At 32.4% G+C, this 19,477-nt stretch overlaps 1 protein-coding gene across 12 annotated transcripts in view; it reads right to left on the reverse strand.

Annotated features, from left to right (window-relative positions):
• Positions 1-254: 254 nt before the first annotated feature.
• LOC143253173 (uncharacterized) overlaps positions 255-19,477 on the reverse strand; it is a 75,876-nt gene continuing 56,653 nt past the window's right edge. For 8 of the 12 annotated variants that reach the window (XM_076506556.1, XM_076506555.1, XM_076506559.1 and 5 more), the window contains 2 exons: positions 18,938-19,079; positions 13,647-18,759 (listed from right to left, as the gene is read on the reverse strand). In XM_076506556.1, coding sequence (XP_076362671.1) covers positions 18,470-18,759; positions 18,938-19,079 — 432 coding nt within the window. In that variant the 3' untranslated portion in view covers positions 13,647-18,469. Of the gene's footprint in view, positions 2,971-13,646; positions 18,760-18,927; positions 19,080-19,477 lie in introns of those variants that run through there. The other 4 variants (XM_076506562.1, XM_076506561.1, XM_076506564.1 and 1 more) reach the window with 3 other exon arrangements.

Raw genomic sequence — 19,477 nt, forward strand, 5'->3', positions numbered from 1 at the left:
CAATCCTTACAAATCTACATATTATTTAGATTTTTGTAAGGCATGTTTTGAAAGACTGAGTTAATCATAGGTGTTCGTCTTCTAGCAAAGAGTGCCTTCAGTTCCAGAGTTTCAATTTAAAATGGCAGGCTGAGTTATAAATCTACAAATGTTCGTGAGGGATGGGTTAGTTATACTTCTTCTGATATAAGTAAAATCTTTCATCTGCTAGTTACGAATGGTTAACCAATCTACCAGAAAGAACATTTTGAAAAGCGTATCTGTTCTATGTTTATTTTTTTTTAATACCAATTGTACATTTGTCGAAGATCGGGTTTAGTGAACTATTAAAACATTGAATATATGTTACAATAATTTCATACCTGGCTTAAAAATATTCAGTATACCAGTAATTTATGTGCATACAGCGGAAACCATAATTTGACATGTTAGTATGAATTGTATTTTAGCGCCTTTCTCCGGTTGTAACTTTTAGTACATTTTTCTGTCACCTTTGTTTTAACCTCTTAAATATTACGTAAAAAAGTAATTAAAAACAGGAATTTTATAGTAACACTTTAAACGTTTTCCAACTCATCTCTTTTGTAGAAATATGAGAATGAATTAGAATCAACGCACATAAATTTTATTAATTGTTACTTGGAGATGACTATCAAGATTAAAATTATAAACAGATAAATCAAAACGTAGCCTCACACAGATAAGCAGCAGCAAATCCTCAATCGAGGTACTTTCATCGTTCCTTTCAAATAATATTTTTTTCTCGAGAGAAGGTTAGGCCTAGTAATGAAAAGCATATCACTATAATTGTTACTTGTTTTATGTTCTTGTTTGATTCTTTTGAAGAATCATCTGACTGGCAGACATATTTTCACTTCCTTAGCGCGCATGAAATTTGTATACTCGCTCTTATACGTCTCCCATATCCAGAGGATCGTCTTTGCAGATGCCCCGCCTCCCTCGTCATTCTTCTCTTGGCTTTTCGACAAATGTCCACCTTATTTACAAAACCGGCGAAAGATTTGCCTACGTATCTTCTGCATTCTACTTCAGTCACAAAAGAATAGTGAGTCCAGGAGGAACATTTGCGTGTCTAAGATCACTGACAGCTTCTTGTCGTTGGCTGTTAGTAGTGTTATGTATTATAATTTATCTCGAACTAGTCTCCGATTTATTATGTTACGTACTTTAGGTCTTACGATTTCAAATAGTTGAAAGTTTTAATTTTAATTTTGAAGTAAATGAAATGTTAATATGCATCAAATTTATTATATCTGCCTACAGGAGTGATGTACACAATTTTCTTTCTTAATACAAATATGTTTTAATATACAAACAATACTATAATTTATAAAAACGGTTCATACAAATAATAATTCATGTACAAGTGTTTTACAAACTTATAGGCTGTACTGAGTCGTCTACCTGGTCTAGAAGTGAGTATTTTAATCGACGAGCAAATTAATTCTGAGTTGATATTGTTACACTTCGCTTAAGCTAGCTGGTTTGGCTGGCCTCATGCTACTTGTAAGCTGACTTTTTACCGAAGAAGATTGTTTTGGAATTTCGCGCAAAGCTACACGAGGGTTATCTGCGCTAGCCGCTCTTAATCCAGCAGTGTAAGACAAGAGAGAAGACAGCTAGTCATCACCGCAAACTCTTGGGCTACTCTTTTACCAACGAATAGTGGGATTGACCATCACATTATAACGCCCCCACGGCTGAAAGGGCGAGCATGTTTGGTGCGACGGGGATTCGAACCTGCGACCTTCAGATTACGAGTTGAAGGCCTTAACCCACCTGGCTATGCCGAATCCCCGCGGAAGATATTTAATGTTTTCTTATAAATACTAACGTCCGAAGTTATTTCATTGAAAATGAACAGTTTGTAACGTTGGAAATCTATAACAGTCCTGGTCAAATATATGCAGTTTTTCGATAAATAAGCATTCATCACAATTATAGCTTTAGAGACTTATAGTGTACTGACTGTAATGACGAAATAAATATTTTGTTCTGTCTCTCGGTGCGTTGGTTTATATACTTTAAAGAGAAATTCTAGAATGTTCAACAATGTTCGAAGACACGCTAGTGTTTTCGTAGACCATATATTGTTGATTCTTGCTGTCGAGATTCTTGCTTCTACAAATTTAGAAAATAGGCAGGAGTTGCGCAACGCACTTCCAACAATATACGTCACATGCATCAAACTGAAACTGCCTACTCAGTTTCAGTAAATCTGTTACAGCAGGATGGTGCTTCCCATTCTTTTTCATTTTTTTCTCTTTTCTCCTTCTCTCATAAGTTCAGTTGTTAAGCCTGCCGTCTGGTTACCTTCGTGTTTCACCCTCTTCTAATGTTTATTTGGTCCTCCCTAGAACCACATTAATTTTTTCAGGTATAAATATCTTGAGTCAGTGAGACTTCATAACCAGCTAGAATATGCCTTAATGATCACTTTTTTCACACTTGTGACAATTATCCTCGGTTGTATTTTTATATATATGTAAATTATGGGGTGACAGTAAAGCTTAATACATGGCATCATTACGATACTAAAACACCAATGGTTCCATCAACCAGTTTGTTCCAGGTCACTCGACTCTATTGCATCACAAGACATACGATCATTATGTTGGTCCCAAACATGAAGTCTGTATTTTAGCTTCACATTACACTTCACTCTACCTTTATAAATTTTCGAGGCTTTGATTGTTCTTAAATAACTTTCTGCTTATCCGACAGCTAATCGGGTAAACATTTGACCATTAGTCCTAGTACTGGTACTGACCGTGAATAATAAAATCAGTCGGGTTCAGTTAATCGTCTTCTAGCCTTGGGGGTCGTTTCAGGAGTATAGCTTCACTAAATTATTTGTAAAATGTTTAATTCTGTCTTCCAACATGAGGCCTAAGGTAGTAACCCTTACCTTGTCCGCTGGTCTACTTCCGGTTGTCACACAGCCTGTTCCTGGTTTCATTAAAATGAAGCAAAATATTAGAACTGAGTATGCTTCAAATCCCGCATCTGACATAAAATAAATAGGAAAGAATAACTAACACAAGCTAATTCGTATATATTTATAAACAAAGTTCATACTATAGTGCTAAAATCCGGGATTTGCTTCCTAGGGATGGACAGAGTGTAGATAGCCCACTTCGTAATTTTCTTCACTAAGAAAACAAACCCATTGTAGATTATATAGATTTTAAACAACAATTAATGTAAATACTAATAGTCGAAGATTTATTCTACATGTCAATTTATTCATCTGTATATGTGTCAGTGTATATAAAATATAAGTTTTTATCATGTTATCAAAATAAAATATGTATGAGATAGGTTATAACGCTAACAAACTTATTTTATCATTTCTGTATTAAGTGCCTAAATATTAAAACAGCCATAAAATAACGTATGAAGCATCGTAATCGCTTGTATAAAAGCTTCTAGAATTCTGCCAATCATCTCGCTTATTTGTCAGTAGTAAGTAATAATAAAGATAGATATTATTACTGCACACAGTTCTTTCTTCTATATTTATCTAATTAAAAACACTGGGTGTAAAACGAGGCCGCCAAAAAGGATTGAACGTGCGACGTGAAGGAGTAAAACCTAAATTGGTGGCCAAATGTATTACCGTGTTTCTCCGAAAATAAGACAGGGCTTATATTAATTTTCACTCCAAAATATGACACTAGGGCTTATTTTCGGGGGGATGTCTTATTTTGATATATTAAAAAAATGAAGTTACAAAGTAAAAATTATAAGACCTCTAAATAAATAGAAATTACGAAAAACATTTCTTTACAGAAGGCAGTAAGATTCTTGCCCTGTGATTCCTCCACTATGCTTCTTTTATACTCGATCGAATAGCATTTTCTTACATTCATCTTGTTCTGGAGTGAAAATAACTAAAAAAATTATATTCTATTTAATGTTGCAAACTATTAAACTAACCATTTAAAATAAACTATTATTAAACTATTAAACTAACTGATTAATACTTAAACAAACTAATTAACTAACTATTAAACTAATTAATAAATTATTTTTTTTTATTTCTTTCCTCTTCCTGCCACTCTTAACTAGGGCTTATTTTAAGGGTAGGGCTTATATTAAAACTATCCCCAAAAATCACACTAGGTCTTATTTTATGGGTAGGTCTTATTATCGGAGAAACACGGTAGTTAGCTTGGCCACATTTTTTTGTTTACTTGGAGCATGATGGTGGTTAAAACACTGGATACCTAACTGTAGGTAAAAAAACATTTATTAGAGTACCAAATTAAAAGAAAATTAATCAGTTTTTTATCACACGTGATCGGTACAAAAGAGAGAGAAAAAAAAAAGAATAAATTCAATTAAAATTGGAGATTTTATATCTTTCGTACTTCTGAATGGATTGCCATGAAATTTCGATACGTGAAACAAATGTACCCCAGAGTACTTCCACCAAAATATGGAAAATCTTGTGTTTCACTCTCTGAGCTATAGAAAATGGAAACATACCAAACTATCACTCTTCTTAATACCACACGGCTTTTCGTGCGGGTCGTCTGATCAACAAGAAGAAAAAAAAACGTTATAGTACATCATCACTTTAGGTTTAATATCTTCCATTTATCAACGACAGTATATAAAACTTTTTAGAATGATTGTAATATTGAACAAACGTCCATCTTTATACATGTAAGTAGCACACAATTTTACGTAGTTTATAACTTATTTACATAATTTTATTTCATACATTTATCAGTATCTATTATTCACACCTTTTTGAAATACAGCATATCTATCGAATTCTGTTTCTTATATACAATAACAGTTCATACGTTTTTAGTAACAGTAGGATTTTTATTGCATTTTTCTTAGAAATTGAACCTGAATTGAATTATATTAAGACTGCGAGCTTGCCTCAACCTTAAAAGCTCAATTTGTTTACATAAAGTCGTGGCTTGGCACAATGCGTCGGTGACAGAAAAATCAAAACATTTATATAATAGATAATTAAACATTAAATTATTGGTCGACTTTCCTCCTTTGTGAGATGATAAATTATATTTTTTGTTATGGTTTTGTTTACTGTTCATTATTTATTCTTTTTATCTTATGAATTCTTATTTACATTAAAATACTGACTTGAATTCTAGCTGGTCACGTTTAAGTAAATGCGTATGTATTATAAAAATTTACGCCAGCTTCCCTCATGGTGACGTAAATATACTATTAAGGTAGCAAAGGAATATTTAAATTTACGATCACAAGATGTACTCTCGTGACTTAACACAGTGAAAACAATACCCAATTATAAGTGTCATAAACTGAGTCACGAAATAGTGAATTATTACTGTCTGTTACCTGAGATTGTTATTAATATAGGAAGGTGATTTTGGAATACTCGACTTATTTCTTTTGGAACTAGGGTTTTTATTTTCCTAATTCCATTTTTTGAAGTTCGTGGATTTGCAACGCTAGAAACAGTTTCGATTCCCGTGGTGGGCAGACCACAGATAGCCCAATGAATAGCTTTATGCTTAACTTTAAAACACAGAAACAAACCATTATTTGAAATAATTAATATTAATATTTTATTATTCAGTAGCATTAGTATAAAGCCATAGTCAGGCACGTATTTATTTGCTGTGTATTTAGTAAGGGCTAAATTTTATTTCAAAATTATTATAAATTTAAACATGGTTGTAATAGCTCGTTATTTTAGATTGTTGCAACTTCCTGCTATACTATTCTGTTCGTATCTACACTCGAAAATATTTTACTAAAGGTACCACAGCTGTTTTATGTTTTTTAGAAAATACAATCACAAGCATTTGTTTTGAAAACGAAATGACAGAACTTACACAAAACTGAAACTTAGCAGACTACACTGTGTGGTATCGAGAAACGATTATTTTGTCTGACACATACCCGCGAGTTCTAAGTGGCTTTATTTTTTGATTAGTGGTTTAAATAATAATAATAAAAAAAACACACAGTTGTTGAGGTGACATTAGAATAGTAATTGATGTTATTAGTCAAGTGAGTTTTAAAATGCAATGATGTCGTAAAGCGTTCACTTTACAATTCCGCTAGCATTTTAAAAAAGGAATGCAAGTTGCACCTTGAAACTACTAAAAACTGAAGTTTTTTAAACAAAGTGTAGAATTCGTATCTTCTGCTCTCTAATCTTTTCTCCCTTGATTTCAACATCATTCAAACTGAAAAGACCTATCTCACTCCTACCCCAGCATTCTTTAGTTTGGACCTGTTATTAATTATGTGGTTCACGTTTCAGGTTGTTTTAGCTCTCTCAGCCTTTCGAAGTAATTACTATTTCTCATAAAATGGTTTCTTAGGAAAAGTATGTATAGTAACCTGTGAAAAAGTGAAGGAGATTCTGGTTTTTGAATGGTGTCTGGGTCATTTCAACACACGACTTTGTTATTGATTTTCTGTAGGCAGGAGGCCCTCGCGTGGCCCTTTATATTCTAATTGGCTAAGTTTAACTGAATGCCAGTATTGACTGTCTCCAATGGGTAATGTCTCATGCTGATATCCTTCCGTTGTTGTGCTACTGTATTTTTTTTGGTTTGTAGAAATCTAAGAAGGGCGGAACAGTGGATGATTAATATTTACTTTTTACGTATTGAAACTCCAACACCAAAAATCAAGCTAATAAAATAATGGTCACATATGAATGACTGTATGCACACAGTTATCATGTACCAATATTGCTATTGTTCCATTAACTAACAGGTAATTCAGAATCCATTATATTTACCTGTTTCAAACAAAAGGACTCGGAGAACTCGTTAATTATCCAAAATCAGAAAAAAAATATATGGGACCTGTTTGTCTGAAACACAATAACAAAAGAGCAAACATATCTTGAGCCAAACCAACTTGCTGATTTAAAGGCAGGTTACTTGAAATGCAAAGCCATATGTTCCAAAATATTTTCATTGTTTGGCTTTCTAAATAATTCTCGGCCAATATTCTGGAGTTTGCATTCATTGCAGTGACAAGGGCAATGACAGCAACAACTGCCAGTTAGCGATAAGCTGTATTAATTGCATTAATTTCCACGTCTTACTTTAAATCGTGCTAAAAATGGATTGAAGAGAAAAATGTACATAGAAGAAAAATTCTCAATAACATTTTTTACTCTTTAAAACGCAAAATGGTGACATCTTCCGAATCAGAATTATGTTGCTGAATTTTGATGTACTGATACAGAGAGAGTGCAGGCAAATATTTCTGTTTCCTAAAGAATTTTTGTGTAATGCTTTCAAAGCTTTGTTAACCTACACAGAAAAATGAATGAAATGACCAACATCCACTTCTGTTTCCATTTCTACTGGTAATACATTACGTGAAACAAACTTTTGACTAAAATTTGCAAGGCTATCATTCATACTCTTTGTTGTCCTAGCCATCTGATAGGGACCTACTCTTTCCACCCTGAACTGAATGTATTGAAGTTTGTAAGCCTACCATAAAGAAAACAAAATGCACACCATTTATATAATATCCATAAATTCTAGGTAAAAATGGATACGCTTATGCAGAGGAACTATAAACAGCTTCAAACTAATACTGATGATATCAAAGCCTTGATCAATTCTTATCACCTTGTATGCCTTTCTTTATGCAAGACCTTTCTTATAACTGCTAACACTATTACCATTCAGTATATTTCATTGCTAAATAGGAAAGGTTATGTGAGAGCTGTGTTTATGGAGTAACAGTATTGGAGGTTGACCAACATATTTCCTTCAGGTCTATTCAATTTTATATACCATTGGACGTTGTTGCCATATGTCTTTACTATGATCTTAGCTTTTGCGTCACAAGTAAAAGATGTTGATATAACAGATCATTATGATGTTGAATAGATGTCATCTTTCATCATAATTGGGTACCTAAATGGATATTGTCTGATTCTGGGTAGTTAATATTATAGATGGGAAAATTGCATTTGCTCTTTGATCAGGATATTTCTCTCTCTTTCTGTATTGAACACATGTGACGCCACCTATTTCCATGCCAATGGTTAGGCTTTTAATACTATTAATTTGTCTCTATATTCACTTCGTATTTTCTTTCATAGATGGGCAGTGATCCATGTGTTGCCGAAACTTTTCACACCATTAAATATATATGCTACAATGGAAACTAAACAAGTCCAATCGGTTCTTCTAAATTTTCTTAGAGCTTGAACTGTTCTAATTAACCTATACCTATTACTGTTTGCATGGAAACCCTAACAAATAATATTGTCCATGCAGCTTAACTTATTACTAAAACCTGATATTCTTACATAGTATAGACATTCATGGCAGATCTCTGCCAGATAAAAAGAGAGTCAGAATATCTTCAAGTATCACATTCTAACTGAATAATCATAGCTTATTATCTCAATAATACTATAAGCAATGTTGATAAATATGTTCCCAATTGAGCTTCATGAGTGTCGTAGTTCAGAAAATGTATGCATTTTGTTGTGATTGAAATTGCGTTTATGTGCGTTAAAAACACCAGATGTCTAGATGCATTGTCCCTGTACACTGTTCCTCTCTCTCATAGTTATTTGGGTATTTGTGTTTGTATATCCGGGAGGGTTAGGTTTCATCGACCTCTTCCTCCTTCCTTTGCACTGGTATTAGCAACTGTCAAGTTTATTTATACATTGTACACGAGGGCCAGAGTAGCCCGTACTTACTCAGGCCCCTATCAGGGCAATGGTGCAAATAAATCATTTCTCTTTATAGTTCCATAATTATTTGCACTTTTATTAGATAGGTATCAACTATAAAATATTCACATAAATCCCCTTCAATGTTTATTAGATAACCTCTAATCTAATGTGGAGTATAGTTTATAGGTGTCCTTTTTCTTTCATTCTGAAAATATATATTTACTGGGGAAAGGTGTTTAGGACTCTTCTAATCATGTATGCAGTATCTGTCTAGTTCGCTTACTAGTTCATTTTTTTACTCCAATTTTTGTCAATATAACTTATTGTACAATGTAGGAGTCTATCTGCTATTATTTCTATGTGTGCGTATTTATGCATGAATTCTGATGATTTAGTTGTGGGTACTTTATAAGCTGTTGTAAGTAGTGTATTTTGTATTGTTTGTAGTAGTTTACTTACATTTATCCATGCAGGGGATGCATGGTCAATTACGAGTCTAATGTATGCTTTATATATTTTTATGATGTTATCTGCCGTTGCTCCGCTATTTTCGCCAATTAGAATCCTAGCATAGTTTGTTATTTGCCAAATTATTTGTGTAGTTTACCCATATGTTAGCTTATAGACGAATGTCAGTCCTAAACATTTTGCAGATGTAGCAGTCTGAAGGAGTGCTCCATTCATATAGATCTGGGGTTTGTTTTTTTGTGTTTAGTTAACTTTGTGAATACTACTAGTTGTGTTTATTTTGATTCTATATTTTTGACAATATTCACTTATTCTATTTAATTGTGGTTATATGAGTACATAGAAGAATGGTAATGAAACAAACTAAAAAGAAATGACCCCCTTGGACAAACCAGATCTCATCATGGATAAAAATTAGGCATGAAGACAGTATATGAAGAAAACACTGGTAACTGAAGTTGATATAGAAGGGATCGAGTAAGAGGAAAAGGTAATAAAGGGCAAACTCGAACTGGAGCAACCATGAAAAACGCAGTAGTGCTGACCAGTATGGAGCAATCAAATTGCCTTGACAGAGTAGCATGGTTGACTGAAATCACCCTGTAAAGAATAGAGATGGTAGGATAGGTATACAGTTATTTGCTGGCCTAATCTTGTCTGAATGCATCGACAGCCAGAGCAAGAAAATGAGGAACCAGAGTTCAAAACAGAGATAACTTGATATTGAGGGTGTGACAATACCATCTAGGTAATGAGTATGTTACTAAAGACATAGCCACTGGAAAACAAGAGGCCACTTCACTGGATAAAGTTTCTCAGTATGGGAAAGATGGTATGTAACAACAATGAATGTACCCAGAATGACGCAAAGATACGAATATCGAGCATATGGAACCAAAAAAAGAATATCCAAGGTATGACCACAAAGCAAACGAAAATAGGTGCTGCTTTAGTGATTGATATAAAATACCACTATAGAGTTGTTGGAATGGATCAAAACCAGACAAGATGAAGAAAATGATCCAAAGCATGATGTAAAGCCAGACGCTCTAGAATGTTGATATGGTATGATCTCTTAGCTGAAGACCATCGATCTGAAACTTCCTGCTGATTGACCCACAATTTCAGCACTGGGAACGTCTGTGAAGATATGCAAATCCAAATGAAGGGTAATAGAGCAGAACATCTGCAAACATATGGGACTTATCCAACCACCAATGTAGTTGTCCTACAAGGGAAGGAAGGAAAATAGGACCTTCCAATGGATCCAGCACGATATCACTTTGGTCTTATACAGCTTACTGAATAGACCTCATATGCATACACCCAAGGGGATAAGTTCTTCCATGGAAGAATATATTCCAAAAGTGATATAACTTTGCAAGCTATAAGAGAAGCAGCAGAAAGGGCATGGAAAAATGAACTTTTCATTACATTCAGTCAAAGAGAATGTTGGGTCTGTCTAAGATAAGTGTTAAAAAACAACTCAAATAGACAAATATTGAGTAGGTATAAAGAATGACTTCATTAACTAACCCACAGAAGCTGCTTTTAGGAGCAGCAGATAAATGTAATGGACTCTTGTTCATAACAAGCTAATAGAAGCCAGTCATCCATGTAATGATAGAAGTGCAACCTAAGAGTATGCAAATATCAGACAAAACACTTGACTACCCAAAGAAAGACACACAGGGTCAAAGCAAGCGTGAAGGGCTAGGAGCAAAATTGATAAACTACACATTGATGAATGAACCAAAGGTAGCTCGTTCACTAATGAAATATAGGGGCATGCAGTAAGCATTCACAACGTCTACCTTGTTCATCCACAAACCTGAAAAAAACGATCACACAAGGGTGAGAAGAAACTCTACAGTAAGTAGGGGTAGAACCAAAATTGATTGAGTAGGGCAAGTTGAGCAAAGGCCCCTAAGTCCCTGGTTATCTTGAGTATCACAAACAGTCTGAAATAAAAACCTGGAGAATGGTGACTGACAAATTCAATGGCCTGCTCGGTAGGATACTGAGGTAATGGGTATATGAAACAATGGAAGAGGGGGAAAAAAGGATGACAAGTCCCTCGGATAATACCAGAATATCTTGGATACCTGTGACAAAAAGTTGTTAAAGGGGAACAAAACTGGTCAGCTGAGCCCTCACTGGACTGGAACCCACTAGGTAGTCACTGATATGGTGGAAAGATGTCCATCTGTATTGAATAAAATGAGGTGAGAAGCCAATAATTGCTGGGGAGGAGTTGAACGGAAAACAGTGTGAATGTATAGGCTCTAAATGAAGCAAACAATCCATCAAAGAAGAAATAATAGTTTGGTGTCACACCAACTTTTCAAATAAGATTTCAAAGCCTTAGTAACATTATCAAAAACATACTTCTGTAGAAAAGAGGCCATATGCAAGTTCCAAAGATAAGTAGATGGTAAACAAACTTGAGACAAAGCAGAATCCATCCACAGGAGATCTCAACAACAGAGAATATATTATGAATTTTGTGCAAAGCTACACAAGGGCTCTCTGCGCTTGCTGTCCCTAATTTAGGAGTATAAGGCTAGAAACTAAAAGGAAGACAGCTAGTTATCACCACACACTACTAACTCTTGGTCTACTCTTTTACCAATGAATAGTGGGACTGACCATAATATTATAATGCCCCCACAGCTGAAAGGACGAGCATGTTTGGTGTGACAACAGAAATCTTGTGTGCAAGGATAGAGCAGAATGAGACAAATGTGCCAACATGGAAGTAATTAGAGAAAGGCTATCCTCAGAAGCTCTCAGAACCTTTGAGGATTGCTTTGGAAAGAGGTAGATGGCAGACAGGTACCATAAGAGAGTTGACAGGATAAGATAAAAGGCAGAAAAATTGGGCAGGGGATAAATGAACATGATGATCAGGGTTTGCCCCCACATTGGCAAAATCGATTCTAATTATTAAGAATCAAAAAGTGGATATTCATCATGATTATACAAAACCTTAAATGATCCAAAGCCCATTACCCATCCGAGAAACAAAATGTTTAGCATGAACTATAATATCCAAAGAAGGGGAGAAAACCAAGTACCTAGAGGAGGAGGTATCATCTAATACAGAAGGATGGGGATCATATAGAATCAGGAAAATGGATAAAATAGAATAAATCTGAGAAATGATGTATAAAAAAGCTATATTAGAGCTAGCTAATTCCACATTAAGAACATATGAAGAGAAAAAAAAGCTGTCAAAATCCTCATTGACTCAAACAGGTTCTGCATGTTTGGGAGGAGTAGGGAAAAATTCAGGAAAAACAGGTTAACTCATATAACGATCAATTTCATGGCAGATGATAGCTGATAAATTCATAGACGAGTTACCCCCACCTGCAGCCTGTGTGAGTGTGCTAGTTAAAGGTATTATTTCTGAAGTGGTAATTGAACTTTAGAATTCATTGTTACACAATGAAAAACCAAACACAGTTGTCTGATCAGGAAAAAGAAAATCAGGGAAATAAGTTAACTGAAAAGTTAACTCTAGAAAAAAAAATCCACTTTGGAATAACAACAACAAAAAAAGAACATGATTGTATAATACACTAAAAAGTCTTGTTATGAGTAAAATTGAAAAGAGGGAGCCACATGCATAAAGAGAGTGTCATACTCTTATTGGTGAAGGGTTGTTGCATGATGATTTATGTGATATGCAGTTGAACTAGTTTGTAAAGTACATGGTAGCTCAAGGATGTGATAGCAGATAACATACTATACAGGAAATACAGTAACAAATATTTTCTTCCTTGCTTTTAAAGTTCACATTTTGCTGTGCTGTATTCTACAGAATGCATAATTGTTCTCATGATTCATGGCATGCACAAGCTTTACTGACATCATGACAGTACAAACTGCAACACCAAGCATCCCTTATGTGATGCCCTTTTATTGTTTACTGACTGACTGACAGACAACACAATACTCTTTAATGGTACGAGTGGTTAAAAAAGGTGACCCCTCTTGGCAGCCTTCTGACACCTTTCCGGAAAATGAGTGAATAGGAAGTTAATTGACACAGGGATGTCTTCAAATTGGGAAGGGTGGTGAGCATGTAATAAACGTTTGTTACGTTAAAATAGGGTCAAGAATCAAGGCTATTACATTTTAATACAAGTTACGGCACACTGAAACCTTAATTAATACTACAGAAAACAGAACTATTTTATAAATACAACAAACTGAAAGAAATTTTGAGATTTTTTGACACAAGGAATTCTAGTTTAAGATTCTTATCAATACTCTTAGATTATTTATTACAACAGAAAGTAATTCAATTTCATAAACTGTCCATACATAGTTTAACAGAGTTCATGCTGTTTTTGTTTTTTTTTTAAACAAATTGACATTCCTGTAAGGAATTTTACAATTTCAGTAGCATTTGAAAATTTACTTCTATTATTTCTAGTTCCAAATTAGGAAGCACAAAATGTGTGCCTTTTGGTTTATATGCTTAAAACAAAATTTATTCATAAATATAAACATATTAATCAACAAACTTTGTAACAATCTTTGAAATACATGGACAACACTAAAACATCTATCAGGTACAAAAAAAATCAAAACAAATGTTTATCACATACAAAGAAAATAATTAAGAAAAAAAAGTTGATGGAGTAACATACTCTCAAGGATCTGTTCTCCACAATATACACCAAAATGGAATTAAATTATATAATACCATCTAGAAATAATACATTGTTTAGTTATAAAACATTATATTTTGAAATACTTAAAACCTCTTCAGAAAACTATTATTTTTATTAATAAGGTAGATTAAAGTTTTGTTAATAACTTTATACACAATATTAACACTTAAAACTATACAACAGAATATGAAAATCTTCACTAAATTATTTCCCTTTGTTGTTTCAAAGTTATTTTTGTGAAGAATGTTTTTAAGTGCTAAGAAGTTTAATACAAGCAGTTATTTCCTGACTTTCATCCTTATAAGAGTGATATGTATATTAGTGGTTTATGTGATATAACATCACAATAAAATTCTTAATTTATAAAAATCCTTTTCATGTCCTGTACAGGTTTCCAATTTGAAAGAATATTAGTCGTCACTTCACACCTCATGTGACGTGTGCTGATAAGGCCTTTTAGATTACCAGATCTCAGCAAGTCATGCAGTATTGTTTAAAATGCTATTAATGTCAGCTGTTTAAAATATATAAATTATTATGGTATATAAATGTCATATGCCACTGAAGCTTGATCTCTATATTAGTAAGTAGAGTGATGTAATAAGAATGACATTAACTTCTCCCAAATATTTCTGGCAGTAAAGAAAGACTTGCTTAAAATTATAACCAGATTTATTGTGATACATTGATCTTTTATACAGTTTTCAATAAAGAAATGCCAAACAGTAAAGGAAATATTGTAATTAAAACTATATGTGAATCAACTTATCTTTGATTTGTCAGAGTTTACGAATGATTCTAATTAATTGAAGAGATAAGATTTTTACATTAATTCTTATTACACAAAGGGAAGAATATAGATTTTGTAATGACTAAACATAAAGCAAAGGTTTATTCATTAATCTGAAGAGATGACATGAGACAAAATAATGTTTCAAGAAGGGTCTATCTAGCAATAATGGTCCTAAAAATAATTAAAAAAATAGTCTTATTGCAATGTTTTACAACATTCTTAACCAAAAGGTTTTATGATTTGCCAGTTTGATATTACAAATAACTAAATTTAAGATTAAAATATCTACATTTCATTAAAAAAAATAATTTTTTTCAGGGTTTTGAGTTAACCAAATTCTTTCACATGAAATGGGAAGTTGCATAATAAAAATAAACATTAATTTGGTGCAAAACTGAAAATGTACCTCATTCTTATTTTCTGTCATGTTGTGATTAAATTGAAAGCCTTTAAGCACATTTCCTTGCAGATTTTAAAAGTTTAATTTTTTACGTTTATTTTCACATATCACATTACGTGCTGTTTACTATTTTTAAATGGTCAATCTCATATTTTCTTATGTTTCACATCAAAAGTACTACAGAAAACACTTCGAGTTAAGGATTCTGAAGAACTGTCATCACCACAATGACTTGGTAAGAGATAAAAGCAAGGTTCATCTATTATTTTTGCAAGTTTTTGGTTATCTTTGAGTTTTATTTACATGTATTAAAAAAAAATTGTGATTGATTTTGCAATGATAGTGCTCTGTCTGCCATGATGAGTACTGATCAGTGATTGTATTGATAAATGAGGTAAAAATAAGCCTGACCAGAAACTATTTTATTAAGCTTAAATATTTTTCAGGAAAAAGTTTGGAGTTTCTAAGACATTTTGGAACCTACAAAGAACAAGAACTTTGTAGAATATGCACATGGAATATTATGCAGATAAATCTGACACTATGTAAACTGTAGGTATAAAAGTCCACTTATTTTGTAAAAGAAATATTTCATGTTAAGTAATCAAAACTTCAAAATAACAGGGTTGGTTCTTTAGTCCCAACTAATTATGCAATTCTTGAGAAGTTCTGATATTTTGGTTGTTGAAATATTTGTTCATAAATTTATTTTAATAACTAACAGAAAACTGGTTTCATGACCACATTTGTGAGAGATGTCTTTCTTACTTTTGAAAAGGGTAGGAATAGTTTTTTTTCCGATACCTCATACTTATAATTAGGTACTTTTGGGAATACCTCTGATACCTCTGCTATTTATTTCACAATTGAAAAAAATACCAATTTGTTTATTAAAAGACATTTTCTTATTGTCTGAAAATATGAACGTCTTTAAGTTCAAACACCCTACCTTAGGACACCCATAATAATTCTGGTATCTGGATGCCTATTCATCTTAACTTCTAACACCAGATGTCAACAAAACTTGAGTCACTTGTAAGCTACAATTTAAAAGAACAGAATTCCATGGATACCATTTTCTGTATTCTGTCTTTTGAGTAACCAATTTTTTTTTTACTCCTACATACTGCATAAAAAAATTTAAAAAAAATTGCAAAACAATATTATATGTAATAAGAGTTATAAAATGGAATTGTAGGCAGTGGTTTTGGGATTTCACACATGTGAACAACTATTCCTGCCCTGCTTCTGAAGTTCAACAGTTAATATCTTGATATAAAAAAATACATCAACAACTGGAAAAGCTGAGAAAACTTGGCCAAAAATTTAGCCAATATCAGATAGAACAGTTATATGAAAGAAATTAAAAACAGTCATTCATCAAGATAACTTTGCAAGATCATGTGTACTTTAACACATGCACATTTCTAATTACTATTTTTATACATGCTTGAAATGTTACAAAACTAGAAATATACATCTACACATTTCTTTTAATCCTAACTTTCCTGTTTTCTAATCTTAGAATATCTGAACAAAATCATAATCTGATTACTTTCACTTAAAAAATGTTGAGCCCGTAAATAACAAATGTGCACACTCACCACCAGCTGAAGTCAGCATGAATGTTTTAAACATTCATCATATTTTGTGCTGATATATACATTTTTTTACAACAAAATTTAAAAATAGGTATATATTTTTTAAAAATTCAATGATGTTTATGTTATTCTTCCAGCGATATTGTTATAATAATACATATCAGGTTTCAAATTTTATAAATAAAATATGCCTCCTTTATACATACAGTAATTTGTTTAGCTTGAATTCACTACTTTTAATCTATCATGCTTTAACAAATAACAAGTAAACTGAATAACTACAACAGTAAAGGATGTCCAAGTTAAAAACTGCTTAAAGTTTGTGTGAAACTAAAAAATATTAATATTTAAATTTCACAAAATAATAACTAAGATAATACGAAGCACTTATAGGACAATTTATCTGTAAATATCTCATGACTGTATTAGACTTTATACAGCTCAAAAACACAACACACACACACACACACACACATACATATGCAATATCTGTCAGATTTAAGACTAAATAATTTATGCAAGTGATCTCTGATATTGCATTACACTTTTACTGTACAAAACATTTACTTAAATACAGATATCCTTAATTTCATGTTTTACTACCTTTATCTAACACATGAAACAGGAAGTGTTAAAATATTTTATAACGAAACCATAGAAACTTGGTTAAATTTTTTCTTTAAAAAAACAACAAATCCGTTATGACAAAAATGTTAAAGTTATAAACTTTAAAATATACCTACACTTGAAGATATACTTAAACAGTAAAATAAGAAGAATAAAGATTATTCAAACTAAAACAATAACTTAGATTCTTGTGTACATAATTCTCAATACATAATGTACGGTACAGCCTTGAACTATACTCTCAAAGTGATCATACAGTCAAGTCTTACTATCTGATACTTATGGAGATTCAATGTTAATATAAATTGTACATTTTCATGATTGGTAAGATGAAAACTTTCTGGTCGTCTATTTCTGATACTCTTTACAATCATCTTCTTTACTGATGATACAACACATTTTTTTATTTCTACTTAATTATGTTCATTATTAAGAGAGAAATAAAAATGAGCAAAATGTGACTTGTTAATTTAAAATTAATAGTCAGTTGCTACAAGAGTAAGAAAAATGGAATTTCTTTGTATATGTGAATAAGTATCAACCACAACTTCCTGGTCTATAAAGTGTATCTCTTTCTAAAAGCCAGAAAAGTGTGTGGACAACTTTATTTTTACTATAGTGATCTTTATCCGATAAATATATTAAGAAATAAAAAACTTTTGTGGACTAAATTTGTTATACTAAACAATTAAATTGATTATAATAAATAACTTTGTGCCATTGATGATGAAAATAATTTTAGAAGAACATAATGTAGGTTGATGAAATTTCAGAATATAGGATGAAAAACACAACTTTAGAGAATTATTGAAAACACATCACTTACTTCCTATCTATTACACAAGAAACTGTCTTTAACATTTAAAATAGAGTATAAAACAAATTTAGAAAAATACACAAGTTTCTCATAGAACCTTAGTTTAGTTGAACAAGTAAAAATATTATTTCAAGTTTGATTCTAGTTCACACAATCTCCATGATGTCAAACAACTACATTTAACTTTACTTTGAAGCAGTTTCCTTTAGATTCATTTGTGAAAATGTTCTGTAATGAGAATCATTCCTAACCAGTCACATTTATGGTAAGTCCATTTACCAAAATGATGTCACAAAGAGCTTTTTTGTTCTCAAGTGGAAATTTATGGCAGATATATTTTGATATTTTTGTGTACTTCCACAGTAAAAGTTTACTAAAATTCATGTAGTAGCATCTTTCAGATTCCTGTAGATATCACGTTTAGTTGTGTCTACAAGCTGACCAGTAACACCAAGGTACGCCTTTCTGCAACTGTCAGCAAATCTATTTTGTCTGCAAACAATCTTGTATTGAGATGGTGACAGAACACCTTCCATATTGCTAACCTTAATGTCTGTCTGTGTGTCTGCATTAGGTGCTGATGATGACGGAAGGGAAGTGTTCTGAGAAACAGCTTCTTCTTCAGTTATTGGTGTCAGTATAGCTCGGTGATGCACACTGGATAAGAATGCTACAAGGCCAATAAAACCCATTTAGATGGTGAAGTGTCATAAACCAGCTAAATTTATGAGTTTCAAATATTTAAAAATGACACACAAGGTTTTTGTAAAGCTAGTCAGAAATCTAAAGAAATATTTAAAGCTGAAAAATCAGAGATATTAATAAAACAACAGTTTACATTTTAATACCTGGTGTTGATGCAGATCTCCGCATTCCTGTTGCAACTGAAACACAAGTAGGGCTTATAAGGTCACTTTCACTCCCAGGGAACCTTAACTGCTGGTAGATGAGATGCCCTCTGCTACTGGAGTTAAACGTTGAGGTTGTAGACTAAAACATATTTTGAAAATTATGCACCAGATGTTTTTTTCATATACATTTTTAACTTGCTATTTTTCATCAATAACATACTACTGTTTAAAAACTAAACAAGGGATTGTTAAACATAAACAATTTATTACAGATAAACATTTTGATAATTTAAATAATGACCATATTTCTTATAGCAGTTTATTGTAATTCATAAATAAACACCTGAATATTGTAGGCCACATTCACATTATTACAAGAAATATGACAAGGATCTCAGTAACATTGTATATAGTATAAAAAATAAGTTATTCATAAAATAATTTGTAGACGACATGATGGGTCTTAAAATTGAGGAATCACTAGAATTCATTTGAACAAATAAGTAAACTTTATTTACTACCAAACTGTTACACAAA

The sequence above is a fragment of the Tachypleus tridentatus genome, chromosome 6 (genome assembly GCF_004210375.1).
Source record: "Tachypleus tridentatus isolate NWPU-2018 chromosome 6, ASM421037v1, whole genome shotgun sequence".
Taxonomy (NCBI): Eukaryota; Metazoa; Arthropoda; class Merostomata; order Xiphosura; family Limulidae; genus Tachypleus; species Tachypleus tridentatus.